Source organism: Ylistrum balloti, unplaced genomic scaffold, assembly GCF_031769215.1.
Source record: "Ylistrum balloti isolate Yb309-2 unplaced genomic scaffold, AGI_CSIRO_Ybal_v1 Utg369840, whole genome shotgun sequence".
Taxonomy (NCBI): Eukaryota; Metazoa; Mollusca; class Bivalvia; order Pectinida; family Pectinidae; genus Ylistrum; species Ylistrum balloti.
Genome location: NW_026781998.1, coordinates 1,716,452 through 1,732,259, shown reverse-complemented (window position 1 = coordinate 1,732,259; position 15,808 = coordinate 1,716,452). Strand labels below are relative to the sequence as shown.

The window sequence follows — 15,808 nt, the reverse complement described above, 5'->3', positions numbered from 1 at the left end:
ATTAAGCATGAAACATTTATGCACTGAGAAAACTGACGATGTAATGTCGAACCCCTGACGAATACAAAACATTGCTGGTAATGATAGAAATACAGAAGCGTGCCTACAGCAACATACAATATTGAATTATCTCCAGCTTAACTTTACAACGGAAACAAATGCTTTGGTTTTAACTGTAAAGCCGCGTTCAAATTCAAACATACTCTAGGTAATGCAAAATATGATTGGCGTTTTCAAGAATTGATGAAGCCGTTATTTGATGTCGAAGGCATTGTACAACTATTTCTGGGGATGCGATGCAAAGATGTGTCCAAACTGTTTTCAAGTACAGTATTTGAAGAAGCGTTTAAGGTAACAGCACTTGGTAGAAGATTCCAATACACACGAGTAAAAAGTAAAAACAAAAACAAACAAAAAAAAAAAAAAAAAAACCAATCATCTAGATAAGAAATTGTCTCCGCCTCTCCTATGGTTGCTGACCTCGTTTTCTCTTTTCTCGTTTGCTGTCATTGCATTTCGTACAGAAACCACACGTCAACAATTATCGATAAAGTTAGGTTCCAGTTGATTTTATTGGTTGAAGAGAACAGCTGTCTCGCCATCTTCAAAGTATACATGAAGAGATGATTATCCATTTTCTGTAATTGTCAAATATATTTGCAAATGTAAAGTCGACCTTTGCTTTGAATCTCAAAAATATTGATGATCATGATGTTGAGCTTGAGGGAACATGGAACAGATCCAGGGAATCTAATACCGATGATCATGTCTGTTGTGTTTATCGACGAGGTCGCTCTCGGATCTTTTAAGACCACACCTTCAGCAAGCCTCTAACTAGAGGCTAACGAACCATCGCTATATATCCGTCGAAATATATTGGTTTTGCAATACACCATTCAGCTAGTCAAAGCCTTCAAATCCTGCTTTTTCGCTTGAATTTGATCCAAAATATAAAACCTTGTTTCAAAACCCACAAAAAACCATTCCATCATTCGGTATTCGAATTTCCGCTCTCTTACAAAACACGAATATTGACATTGACCAAATTCAGTCATTTTGAACGATATTCCACCTTGGCTCTTGAATTCACCTGAAGTTGACTTTTTCACTTCATGAAATGGTTAAATCAGACACAGACAATTACACCTTTCGTTCATCCTTCTCGAAATTGCAGTTAAATATGAAACATTTCTACATTTATTATCATTTTTATTAGACTGCATTGACCTTCTGTCTACTCGAGAATGTTTTTATCGTAACATTACATGTCTAAAATCCCTTTTTGAAACTGTTGAGATTTGTAAAATGCTACATTACCTGAAAGATGTTGGTCTATATATGACGTACCATTTTAATCTTTTGTGTTAACAAACCCATTTAAGATTTTAAACATTGGTCTTTTAGCGTTTGGTTTGTTTAATGTTATTTCCTTTTGGATCGCTGTGTGTTTACCATTTGATGGCCCTAATGACCTTTTATGTGGTGACGGACTGTTAAGAATGTCATAGTAATAAGAATAGTTAGGATAAGTGAGGTTTCATTATAAATTTTAATGAAGATTTATTTTTCTCAGAAAAAAATATAGTACCATTTACCTTCTGCAGTACTTCAGTACATTGATATGCCCACCTGTGCAAAAAAATTGTCACTTTTTAAGAAATTATGAAAGATGTTTTGAAAATGTAAAAAAAAAAAAAAAAAAAAATTGTACTCGTAAATTGTAAACGAATTATTATTTCTTTAAAATTGCTCTAGCGCAAAATGAAATGCATTTTGGTACCATTGCATTGATTAAATGTACAAGATCTGACCTCTTAAAACTGGTGTAGTTGTCGACTTTGCTACATTTATATAAAATATTTCCTGACATCCGTGGGTCGATTTCAGATCAATGATATGCTTTTAACTGAGGCGCTATCGGTTGGCCAAATTAGAATCAATTTGGTAAAGGTCATTAAGAGGAATTATATTTCAATTATTCGTCCAATGAAATGTGATCAAAAACCCCGATATAACACGAACTCCTTTGAAAATTCTAGTCCGCAATGGTTTTACTTCTAAATTTCACAATTTCTGAAGATACCATGCTTATAGTTTTCACTCCTATTAACCTTTATGTGAAATTTTTATACGATTTTGAATAATTTTGTGAGACCTTCAGCGTTTCGGAAAAATACCATCTTGGTCTTTGCGTGCATAAAAGAGGGAAGGTCGCTTATTTTTTCTATTGACAGATACCTGATAGGGAAGCTGCATTTTCCAATTGTTACCACCAATAATGAAAAAAACTGAACACTCGCCCATTTAAGATAAGCATTACGATATCTCCCTTAATCGAGGCATACCAGTTGTCTATAAAATGATGATTGCTTCACCCTGCTTATAACTGATGATGAAATAATTATAAGTGATTGAAAGACATGCAACATGTCATATCAGATATAATTATTCCAAAGGCAGCGCAACGCAGTAGATATAACATTTTTTTCTCGCATCCATTGTTTCTTTTAAATAGGTGAGGAACTTTACACTGACTTTGGTGAGCTATCTATAATAATAATTATCATTATTATAATAAATGACTTTATTTAAGAGTCGATAACACTTGAGTACAAGACTCTTCTAACAAGTGGTCGACAGTTAAATGTACAATATATACAACATTAAGATTACAGCATCACATATGATATAAAAATCACAAATATCACAGTAAACTAGCATAATCATGAAAGACTAAGATGTACATCAATAAAACAAATGTAATGATAAAGGCACATAGTGAAGAGGTATATAAAACGGTTATAGAGTGACTAATAATATAATAAAAGGACTAAATTAGCGAGGTTTTGTAAGGGATACAGGACTGATAATTAAAACATTTAATTGGCAACATTCATAAAGGTACCATATTATCTTAGGGCTAAAATAAGACTGGCATAAAAATGTGGATCTAGGTTGGTAAATCAGAGATGAATCTTTTACAATGAAATTTAAAAGTTGGTAAGGTTCCACATTGTCCGATATTTTCTGGAAGCTGATTCCACAAAGTTGGTCCGGTATATAGGAAGGAATTTCTAAACTTTTCAGTTTTGTGTTTAGGTATGATATAGTTACCAGTAGTAGATACCCTAGTTTGTCTACTGTGTACACTGGATACAAGCACATTACAGTACAAGTAGTTTGGACAGTTTGTTAGCTACTTTAAACATTAGTATACATTCATTGTAATTCACTCTTTTGCTAAAAGGTAACCATTTGAGTTTGGTGAATAGTTCATCCCCTGATACAGAGTGGACAGCATCCATAATTATACGTAAAACTCTTTTCTGTAATCTCTCTAGTTCTTTTTAATATATACTAAACAAAAAAAGAAAGGTAACACTACTTTATTATGTGATTAATTAATTAACCCCTTCATAAATCCTTACCAATCGATAAAGGAAACGTGTTAACCTTTCTTTTTTTGTTAAGTATATGTCTGAGAACAATGTCCCCAAGTATTTGAACAATAATCTAGGTAAGGTAGAATGAAACAGTTAAAATATTTGATTCTCGATGAAACAGGTAAGAACTTTTAAATTCTGCATAACTGATATATTTTGAAATTGACCTTTTTGATGACATCCTGGATGTAACGCGGGACGAGCCTCAGTTCGGCACTCACGGGAAAAAACCACAAGGGATACTGGAATACAGATATATACAAGTTTATTTACACTACATACACTAAATATAGACAATAACACACTCGCATTCACCCACTCTATCTTCCATGCCTCTAAATGTAATACTACAGTCTCTTCACACACTGTGAGTCTTTTCACATTTCTCCGAGGAAATACAGTCACCCAGTGGTCTTTACAAGTTCCGACTCGTCGTTTACCAGCTCGAGATGGCGCACAAAATGCATACAAAATTTAGCCCACGGCTAACACAATAAAGAGAATAGTATATGCCTATCAGCATCATTGGTCCCTCTCAGACCAGGATCTCCAACATCAACACTGCCTACATAGCCCGCCTGACGTCTTGTCTGAACGTCCTGATAGCTGACCGTGCCCCTGGTATTTGCTGTTGCAATGCTGGCCGGCCCCGTTGCATACCAGTCTGTTGTAGTCTTTGCAGGCTTTGGGTAGCCTAACTTGGTTTTAAGCCCGTCGTGTGAAGCTATAATAAACATGACAAAATATCATAAACACTCACGCACATCCATACTTTAATCCAACTAAGACATTCCTTAACTATATAATTTACCAGCAATTCTACTTCCCTTTATAAATACTAAACCTGGTTGTACATAGACCCCCTACAAACATATTAAATAATAGGATGCGTGGCCATTTTCTTATAATAATAATGCCAAAACGCACGTATCACCGCAACCATATAGGCTACTGAATGACTTCCGTACTTTTTACACCTGCGCGCACTCAACCCTTGCACAGGTAAATACAACTACTACTCAGGGCTTCCATAGATAAACTACTCGAACAAAATAACGTTACTAAGCGAAATATACGCTTAAAGGCAACTAAATTAATTGTACATATCAACACATTACTTTACTATAATACCACATAAATCCTAATGACCTAATACTGTTAATTATGGCATTTAAAATCAACACACCTGTATACTATAACAGCACATAGTTACGCTCGAGTGGACACGCATCGATAGATAGATTGGTTGACCCGCAATAGGGACAATTAAAATATGGGACGAAATATCCAACTAAAACAACAATTTATGTAAGATAGAAAGAATACTTACCCCAGTCAGATATCCGGGCTTCATCACACACGAATTATGGCTGGGAAACTAATTATAAACAGCTCTGCCAATAATGGCCACTAGTCTCACCTGTCCAGCCCATGCACTACCCGTCCCTCTTAACACGTAAACACACACGCACACGTGATCAATTCACATACCATTCACAATAACAAATAGATGTACCTGCGTTCGTGACACTGGATATGCTTGTTCCAAGTAAGGGTATCATCAATACACACACCTAGGAGTTTTTCATGTTTAACATTTTCCAACGTAAGATCACCAGAATCAGTACATTCAATACATAATTCCTTTGAATTTTTTTTCTGTTTACTGCCTACAAGCATAACTTTGGTTTTGTCTGTATTTATTTTGTTTGTTTTACACCAGTTTTTCACATTTACAAAGTCAGTGCGCAAACATGTTTCAATAACAGTAGTACATTTGTCAGTTTTCTGCATTGTTGTATCATCAGCATACATGTAAAATTCACAATGTTTAGAATGAACAGGCATGTCATTAACATAAATTAAAAACATCAGTGGCCCAAGTATTGAGCCCTGGGGTACACCAGTTGTAATTTCACAGGGATGACTTAAACTATTTGGAAGGAAACAATCTGTAGGCGTTTTGATAAATAGGATGCAAAAAATTTGAACATCCATATAATTTCATTTTTTGTAAAAGAATTTTGTGATCAACAAGATCAAATGCTTTTCTAAAATCAATATACATAACACCGATAAGCTTGCCTTTGTCCATTTCTTCGTACCATCTATTTGTCAATGCTGTTAGAGCTGTCTGACAAGAATGTTTACATCTAAAACCAGACTGATTTTCAATGAGTAGATTATGTTGGTTTAAAAAAGCATATCAAGACGAGTGTACATGTTTTTCTAAGATTTTTGATAAAAAGGTAAGATAGATAGGGGTCTATAGTTACTAACCAAGCTTTTCCCACCCTTTTTGAAAATTGGATTTACTTTGGCATGTGACTCGGCCACAACATCAGCTGTCATTTTTAAGTACTTTGCAGAAATACCATCTAGCCCCGTAGCTTTGGTACAGTCAATATTCAACAGGAATTTTTTAACAAATGATAAAGTTATTTCAGGAAAATTATACATGGTCTTGCTTGGTAAATGTTTAGAGACAAAAGAATGTACAGTGTCCAAGCACTCAGGTAATGTATTCACATCATTTTCAGAGATATATTCCTTCACAATATTTGTAAAATTATACAAATAAAACAAACATTTATTTAAGATACACTGACGAGTGCGTTTTTGGGAAATAAATGAATAACAACGCAAACATTACCTTGTTCTTGCAAAGTATAGTAATACATTCCTGTGTTAAAAGCTTTGCTATTTCCAGTAATGTCCTTCAGACAATGTTTTCTGGTCAAGCTGACAATCTATGAGAGGTCATCAGGTTGTAGGTGATTTTCTAGTCAAGCTTTTTCTATGATCAAGAAAGAGAAAACACAAACTTCAAGCATCGCATGCTTTGCAACATTTGTCGTGTTTAGTGTACATTCACGTATTTCAGGAAACATATGATAAACTGTATTGAGTTTGCTGTGCTTCTTAAAAAAATCTTTCGACGTAAATTTGATCAGCTGAGAAGTATTGATTATTTTCATGCCACTTAAATGTCCTCATGTGACGGTTAGGTGAGTGTCAATGTTGAAAAAAATTATCAGTTTGCATTCTTTTTATTCCCGTGCTCGTTCCCATGCAAGGCTTAGACTAAAATATTTGTCACTTTCTAGGATACGATGATCAGAAGATCATAGGGGGCATATTCAAAACATTTGGAAACGAAAACCTGTCGCTTAATATCTCTAAAGGAAAGCAATGCAATGCCAGTTTTAATGCTCTGTGCAGCTGTTAAGCTACTATATGCACAATGTCATTATAGTGACTGAATGGAGTCTCCTGCTGGTCGTGCAACTATACTGTCGGCTTCAGCATACAAGGAGGCTCATACAAACATATAAATATCATAAAAGCACGCACTCTCGCATAGATTTGAAGAATGCCTTTTCATCGCTGTTTAGGAATATTAAACCGAACCAAATACGTAAATATAAATGTGTTGACGGGCCGTTAAGAATGTAATAACAATAATGATAATAAGACGTAAACAGTTCATCAACGAATAATGTAAAATTACTCTTCAAAGAACGTCACAGAGTATTCCCCTCCTTGACAAGGCGAGATCCGTACCAATATATGTATAACCTAGTCATAATTTAAGAAAAAAAATCAAGAAAAATACCATAATCATAACGTAAAATTCAATAAAACTTCGGCAAAATATGAATACAAGATAGCAACTGAGAGTCCTGAAAACGTACAATACGAATAAGACCAGGTGTTTCGGGAGTGTATGTTTTTTCTGCTTCATAGTCATTTCCTCTAGGAACGTAGTTTTTGCGTTATATCTTTGAAAATGTTTAGATACCTATACTCAGGTATAGCAGTGCCAATCATCAAAAGATAAACACAATCATTAGATTACAATAGGCCCTGGTCTCAACCGTAGGAACTTACAGTACATCACAGGACAGACTGATGATTGGAATTAAGTTTCTCTATGTAATGCAGGGCATTACATCATCCCGTAGGTAGGTGCTGCGTTTCACGTTTTAATTCATTCGAATAAGGGCACGGTTCAGAATATACACATGTATTTGACGTTGTTCCAAGATTATCATATTTGAAAAGAACGAAACTTATTGGATTATGGAGATTGTGCATCTCCTCTAGATTTATAATTTTCTTTCGATCCCTTTGGATTTAAATCAGTCACTTCTTAAGCTTCAAAATTTATACCCTTAACATCATTGACGAGTTCTGGAAAGGCAAAACAGATGTATGATGTAGTTTAAATCATCTTTTGAATCTTCTCTACGTAACTTTTAATTTTAATTGAAAGATGCTATTCACTTAAATCTTCTAAACCATCTTCAAAGAGTAATTGTAACAAGGTAACGAAGCAGTTTCTTGCCATACTATGCCATTCTTGCTATATGCCCTGCAGGGTTGGAAGGTTTCTCTCTTAACATAGATGAGGGCTGGTGTTCTACCGTCCTCGTTGTTTTCTCATTGCAGTGGACATGGCTGCCATTTGGTAAGGTCTCGTTTTCCAAGATGGTTCTGAACATTATGGAGTTGCGTCATTCGAGGGAACAGCTGTTGGGTGTCTTTCTGATATGGCTTTCCATGACTATTGTGTTTTTTAAAACACTGCCATCAAGCTCCAATGTCCAGAACGTCTCAGGTACACTGTTATCATGGCATTACTGCTGATGATCAAAATTTGATCAACAATCATATTTGGAAGAACCATATCGGGATCAGCTGGAGTGTATGTAGTCCTCAATGAAGTCAGGTACAAACTGGATTCAGTGGAAGGTGACTGGAGCTACGACGAGTTGACTGCAACCTTGATCAGAACAAAGTCTGTGTGTGATCCGCACTTTTCACTCTCCCACAATCAATCGAACAATGTCTCCACTGGCTTGCAATGCTGTGTTTAAGTAATCTAATGTATGTAATTCTCAAGATGTACAACTAGCCCAAACTTATTTGCCTATGTAAGGAATATGTTTACTTTTGCTCTTGTAGAAGATAGATGCTTTTCATGCAATGGGGCTGAAGGTATGCCGTCCTTTGAAAGTACTTCTCAAATCATCTTAGTACAGAGTGCAGAGACGACTTAATATGCAGCTTTTTGTTCCCTGTTGCTGGAGGAGGTGTGTGATGAATAAAACCATCAGTCTGAGACTAGACATCTGTGGGTTAACCGAGTATTATGTTATCTAAATGAGGAGTTATGCTAAGATGTTATGTGTTCTAGTTACATGATACGTGTGTATACGTACGGAGAGGACAATGAGGACATTTGGCAAGAATACAATAATACAGTACTACAGCTAAAAATTAGAACAACTGATGACGTATGGTAATGCTAGTCTTCACTAGCTTCGAACTTTGCAGGGCTTAATTGTCAGCAACAGTTGTTGTATTGCACAACGTTACGTCTGTAAACAAGAAATATATACTCAGGAGAATATTTAGTGTTGTATTTGTTTCACGGGATATCTGACTGGTACGAATCTGAACATGTCTCGTATATACTCGCATACACAGTTGTGCGTAAGATTCCTTTGTAGTGCGTGTTTGCGCGCGATGTATGCACGAAGTTTTTGGTGCGGTGTGCGTTATCTTCTATAAATTATGAACATACTCATCATCTTCATCACTTGTCCGGACTTCAGCTTACACGGGCATCGCGACCGAAATCAACCAGGTTTTGAGTCTGGTTATGAAGAGTGATCAGTACACCATCATAACCTGTGGTAGTAACTTAAACCATTTCTAGCTACCTGATCATCATTGGTGTCAATATTTCGACTAAAACAGTTTACATTGCCATTACTTATTCTTGGGTCTCATGCTTTGTCTTTTTATTTGCGCTCAAGTTGTTGTCAGCCGATGGAAAGTTTTAAATCATGAGGTTTCAAAAGATGCAAGTTGATAAAATTTTGAAAGTCTTGCGGCCGTCATCGTCGATGAAGGCAAAGACGCTATCAATTGCCATTGGGAACGCTCCTGTGAAACATTAATAATCACGAGGAGAGAAAGTACTTGTATTCCTGGCAGTCAGAGGTAAGTGATGAAGTCAATATCAACTCTCCGCATAGGTCCTTCTGTTGTATAATTGTCTCATTGGAGAGCGCTCATTGTACTTTCCAGTGTCAGTCGCAACACATCCACATTTCTTGTAATATTCCTCAACTGTATCATTCATGTTTGTTGAAGAATACGGTTTTAATTCAATCAAATGTTTTCTCTACCCCAAGGAAACCAATTGTCGTTAAGTCATTATACTCTAGGACCTCCAGCTCCTTATCCGACGGCACTGCCAGTTGCAGTCAGACCCACCATTATCAGTCAACCATTTTCTGTAAAGATTGGCTGATCTAACCTCTAGTGTGTCCAACTGGCGCCATAGACAGCACTGAAATTGATCAGCTCCAAGCCTCTTTGTTAATCAGCATGTAGTTGGAACTGGTTAAACATTTCTGGTTCCTAACCAGGCAGCGGTGCCTGATGATTTGTTATTGCCTGGACTTCGCATGACCTCTGCTATGGCTTTCTCTACTTCATCAATGGCAGAAAATAACGGCACATTCCATTAAAATCACTAAGGAACATATTTTATTCCTACCTTTTATACGGAAATGTGAGTATAATCAATGTTTCTAATCCGTTATATGATATTTTCTCAAGGCATTGAGAAACAGGATCTTAATTATGACCTTAAGCCTATTTCAGTTAGGTGAGCGGTACAGGCCTTAAGGGTCTCTTTTTCACATAGTTTATTGTATCTGCTATATCAGCATATTCACTTACATGTCACTGACTTCTCTAATAGTCCATTGGACATTGTTGTCATTTTTAAATAACTGAGGAAATAAAGTTCACCAGTTCCTCTCATCCCAAGTTGTGCATTATTGATTTTTGAATTTCCTAAGGAAGCAAAACGGACGATAGACAAGTAAATTGGACTTTCAGATTTATTTCATTGGAAGCATTGGATGGATTTCTGTCATGTTCGTTTACTAAGGAGACGGCGAAACCGACCTGACCCCGTTTCAATGCTTGGAATCTTGACCTAGACAGTTAATGTGTTTGTTGCTCTCAAGTCCCAAGCTCGTTATTCATAAAAAAAAAAATACATTGCGTCAATGTCAACATTCCAATTATGAAACTATTTACAACAGCCTTGTGTGGTTTGCACCGAATGAAATGTCGTATATTTGCGTGTTGTTCGATCATAATGTTAGCAATACCGTTTGCTACCAAACGCAAATTTAGTGTTGGCATAAACCATCGACAACAAGGCAAGATTGCTACTAAACATAAGCTATCATTGCACTATGCTTAGTGTTAGCATAAACCATCGACAACAAGACAAGTTTGCCACTACGCTTCAGCTTTCACTGCTCGTGGTGCTTCAACTTCTCTAACTACCTCAACTTTCACGGCTTCAGGTACCTTAGGAGTATGTTGTATTTCCGGAAGTGTTTATATATTCAGCAGTTGGAGCAACAGAATGGAAAAGGAAAAGAAAAAATACAAAGCCGTAGTTCTTTGATGAAATGTTGAAATGAACAGCACCGATGATCTTTCATTTGGTTTTTGTCGGTACGGATTACATAAAAACCACCGAAGAGTTTGAAAAATACGGAGTCGCATTAAAAGTACCCTGAAACGTGTGCCGGCGCAACATTTTCCTCGACATTGGTCACTAAACTGGACACTTGAATGTAATCTGCATTCACACTAATGGACAGTGATATGTAGGAGCATTCCCGAGTAATTACTTTAATCTTAATTAACTCAAAACTGTTTCCTTTCTGGAAATTTGACGAATTATGATATGAATAATAACTTAATTACATTGACTTACAACTACTCTCACATTTGGTTGTACTTTATCTTTAACCGAGTTAATTGAGAATCACGCTGTGTGATATATGTGAAAGTTTCAAAATGGTGTTTATGCTTCCCCATTTTTAGGCTACGTTGCTCATCGGAATGAATGGAAGTTTTGTTAATGCAGTTTATATGAGCCTATAACAACCTTGTTGCACGGAGATATACTGAAGATAATTATTTTACGAGATAAACAAACGTTTTCATGGAGATGACGTGTTTTATTTGAATATTCTACGTAGTATAACACCCATGAACTTGAATGTCACGTTTGCATTCATTAGACTATTGGCACGGTTCAGAATATACTTCATGTTGTTCTTTAATCTGTAGATACATACAAATTAAGAATAGTATTTAAAATGGGGATGGTGAACCTCCTCGTCTATAATTTGACTTTTCTATCGATCAGTTTGTGATTTCCTCAGACACCTCCTAGGTTTCAGAGTTTAAGTCTTTAACATCACGGATGAGTCCTAGAGAGACGGGACAGCTGTACAATGCAGTTTATTCATTGTTTAGCTCTGCTATAACTTTTGTTTTTGTACAATTTTCAACACCTGTACCTTAAACGGAAAGGAAACAAAAATCAAGAAAATTTTGTTCAGCTGCATTCCTTTGTAAATTGAGTAGTTACTATAAGGAATGTTTTACGTCCTGAAACAACGACAGGAATTCGACCAATTTAAGCTATCTTGGTTAGCATTAACACGTAAAAAATGTTAAACAAAACTTTTTTAACATGCTATATTAATTCAAGTATATCAATTAATAATTAAAACTATTTTTCATTTGAAAAGGATTAGACTTTGATTGACATAAAATCTGTACATGTTTTCTTGATTGATAAAAAACAATGAAATCACGAAAAAAGAAATTCTTGAATAAGATGACGAAAATCTCATCAGTCTGTAATATTAAATTAATTTACTGACTTCTCATTCATAAATGCCTGTTTTCGGAGGAGCATATGGTCGCCGCCTTGTCTGTCCGTCCTTTCGTGTCAGGAGCATTACTTTACCCATAGTTAAGAATAGATCAAACTAGGGATATGCGATGTACCAAATTCAGGGCCTTCAATCACAGAGTTATTACCCTTTGTTAAAATTGAGTGTCCGGGGCATATCCTTGTGTGTTTATAAACTAGGATATCGAAACCTGGTGTATACATTAACTATATTCAGACAATGCGTTTTGTATCAAATTAAGGACTCGGAAGTCATTAGTTACAGAGTTATTGCCTTTTGTTAAAATCTTGTGTCTAGAGATCAAGTTTAGATTGCTTGTCTTTAAATTAGGAAGGAAACTTACTGGAAACATTGACAATATCCAAATTTAATGCCCTTGACCCCTCAATCATAGAGTCAATTCACTTTGTTAAAAATATATTGTGAAGAGCATAACTTTAATCGCATTTAAGGTAATAATGACAATGAGTGTACACATAGATCATATAAAGACGATGTGTCATGCACCAAATTTAGGGTTCACGACCCCTCAAGTACAGAGTAACTGCACTTTGTTAAAAAATATCTTGTCCAGAGCATTATGTTGCCTGCATTGAAGGTAGGACAATGAGACTTTAATAATACGCAGACGAGGTGTAGTGTACCAATGTAAGGTCCCGCAACTCCTTAATCATAGATTTATTGCCCTTTGAAAAATATTGTGTTATGAGCATAGCATTGCTTGCATTAAAATTGCCAATATAACTTTGTTATATATATTCGCCATATCAGGAGAATGTGCAGTGCTTACAACCCAATAAAATCAGAGTTATGGCCCTTTGTTAAAATTATCTCTCCAATAAAGCCATTTTGGGGAAGTATTCATCTGTTTCACTGATATCCTTTGATTTTTAATTGTTGGCAAGAAAATTAGCAAAACTGGAAATGTTTTATGGTATACATCAATTTTTTTAGTTACTAGATCTCTAAATAATTCAATCATTATTATTCACTTTCAGCAAAAATTAAAATGGTGATAACTTTTTACATATGACTTCAAGTGTTGAGTTAATACATATCCACATTTTTATATTTGTTTTATTACTGTATTCATGTAACTATGACTTTGATGACAATAATGCCATTCCTTCTTAGCATAGTAATATTTGGTTATATTTTTCCCTGTAATTTCAAACAATTTTATATGCTTGTATTCTCAATTTTACCTGCTTTGTATAGTTGTAATTCTATTTAAGATATTGCATGTTTTAATATCTTAAAAACATTTTACATGAAATTTTATTTCTGTTATTGGTCTGTTTTATAGAGTCTTAAATGTTTCATATGCTATAAAATGAGGAAAGATTTCGGGAACTGTCTAATTTAAAAGAAACCCCTGTTTGTCTTTGTTTGAAGTTATATTTTGTAATAACATACATCTGGCAGGCACACGTAGTTTTAGCAGCCATTGTTCGAAAGCTGATACCAATGTATGATAGAATTAGTGTATTATATAAAAAGAAGTATGAAGACATATTTAGAGGAAGTATCTCCCATACGTATTTGGTATAAGGGATTTACTGACCAAGATGTATGCTGAGACTACGCCGACCCAAACATGTAAAAATAATTTAAAAAAGCTTGTATTTATATATTAAGGCAATAATAATGAACAATGATATATAGGATCTTGTATTACGTTATATTAGCAAGCATGGACATTGTCCTTGCACACATTTTTATCAAATTAAAATTAATGTATCAAGGAGTTATTTGTTCTGTAATGTCCCGTGTGCCAATGTTTTATTATTTAATTTTACGTGACATTTATCGTAAAAAAACTACAGAGACAGACTTTTCTGCCTGTCACTTTTTATAGAATTCATGTAAACATAATTCATCCCAACAGACATTCAAGATATATGTCGTGACGTTTGTCATGCGTTATTTTTGCTGGGTTCCTGGACCAATGGGAATACCAGGCAATGAAAAAGCAGATCGTGCCGCAAAGGAAGCTTTATCGCTGCTACCTGTTGTTTTTAAACTTCATTTTACCGATTTTAAACCAATTATTAAACAAATTTTTAAAGCTCAGTGGCAGGAGGAATGGAATACCTATACCAAAAACAAATCGCACTCCGTTAAACCTGTTATCGGTGAATGATCTCCAGGCTATAAAGACAACCACCGAGACAAAGTTGTCCTTTCCTGTCTTAGGTTGGGTCATAAATACCTTACACATTCATATATGTTGAAAGGCGAAGGTAATCCTTTGTGCATAGGATGTGATGTGCCATTCACCGTTAAACATTTTTTATTGGACTGCATTGACCTTCTGTCTACTCGAGAATGTTTTAATCGTAACATTACATGTCTAAAATTCCGTTTTGAAACTGTTGAGATTTGTAAAATTCTACATTACTTGAAAGATGATGGTCTATATAATAGACTATGACGCAGCATTTTAATCTTTTGTGTTAACATTTACTTAAGACTTGTAACATTTGTCTTTTACCTTTTGATTTGTTTAATGTTATTTCCTTTTGGATCGCTGTGTGTTTTACCGTTTGATGGCCCTAATGACATTGTATGTGTTGATGGGCCGTTATAAATGTAATAATAATAATAATAATAAAATTAAAAAGTTCCATATGTGATAAATACCATGATCTTAAAATAGTCCTATTGACACACTCCACGATAGGGGCATGGATCTCGCTCTTTGTTCTAAAATAATTAATGCTGTGAACGAGACACCTTTTTTCAAAGCATCTTTTTTACATTTCTTGCCTTGACCCAAATTGACTGTTTTTTAAGGTTTGTAATAGCTTTTAATTTAAAATAGAAAGCGACTGAACACATTAATACCAATCAGCAAGTATTTCACTCCAGAGATATGCAGCTGAGGTCATGCCAATGTCATAGTCAAGCTGAAAAATAACCAGGATCACTTCTCTCATTATGTTTGATAAATCAATTGTCATTTTGGTCGAAATTTTCCAGGCATAATGTATTGTCTAACTTCCCCTAGGAGTCGAATCAACTTTCTGAAGTAGGAAATGTTCTCCAATACAATAAATTTTCAGACTAAATTCGGTTTAAATCCAATGAAGAGAGAATAGCAAAATACGTCAAATCGACTTCCTGAATTTAAGAAATAATTCCCTATCCCTAGAATATTTCGGACAAAATTTGGTTGAAATCGACCAAGGCGTTAAGCAGAAGTAGTGTTTTGAAGGAAAAGTTTACGGTCGGAGCACGATGTTTAAGAGGATGCTAACTAAAAATGTATATAAAAATATCTTTTGACAAAATGTTCAGGTTTAAAGCATGATAATAAAGCAAAATGCAAAATGTTGGTTAAGTTTGTATCCCAAAGTTCCTTCTTAAACGAATAAAAAAAAGACAGGCGTGATGGTTTTATCAAGAGAATCTCTTATTAGACAGAATCATATCCACATCATTCTCAGATGAAGGTTGATATAAATGATATGAATAGACAACATTAACGAGTCAATTTCCTCAATAATTGTGTATCCTGTTTATCAAGCAAAAAGGCCCGGTCGAAACCCT

The 15,808-nt window shown here is 35.1% G+C and overlaps 1 protein-coding gene across 1 annotated transcript in view; it reads left to right on the top strand.

The window, feature by feature from the left end:
• The first annotated feature begins 243 nt into the window (after positions 1–243).
• The window catches only part of LOC132545331 (probable G-protein coupled receptor 139), a 48,318-nt gene continuing 32,753 nt past the window's right edge, over positions 244–15,808 (top strand). The window contains exon 1 of the mRNA XM_060209008.1: positions 244–351. Coding sequence (XP_060064991.1) covers positions 244–351 — 108 coding nt within the window. The remainder of the gene's footprint in view (positions 352–15,808) is intronic.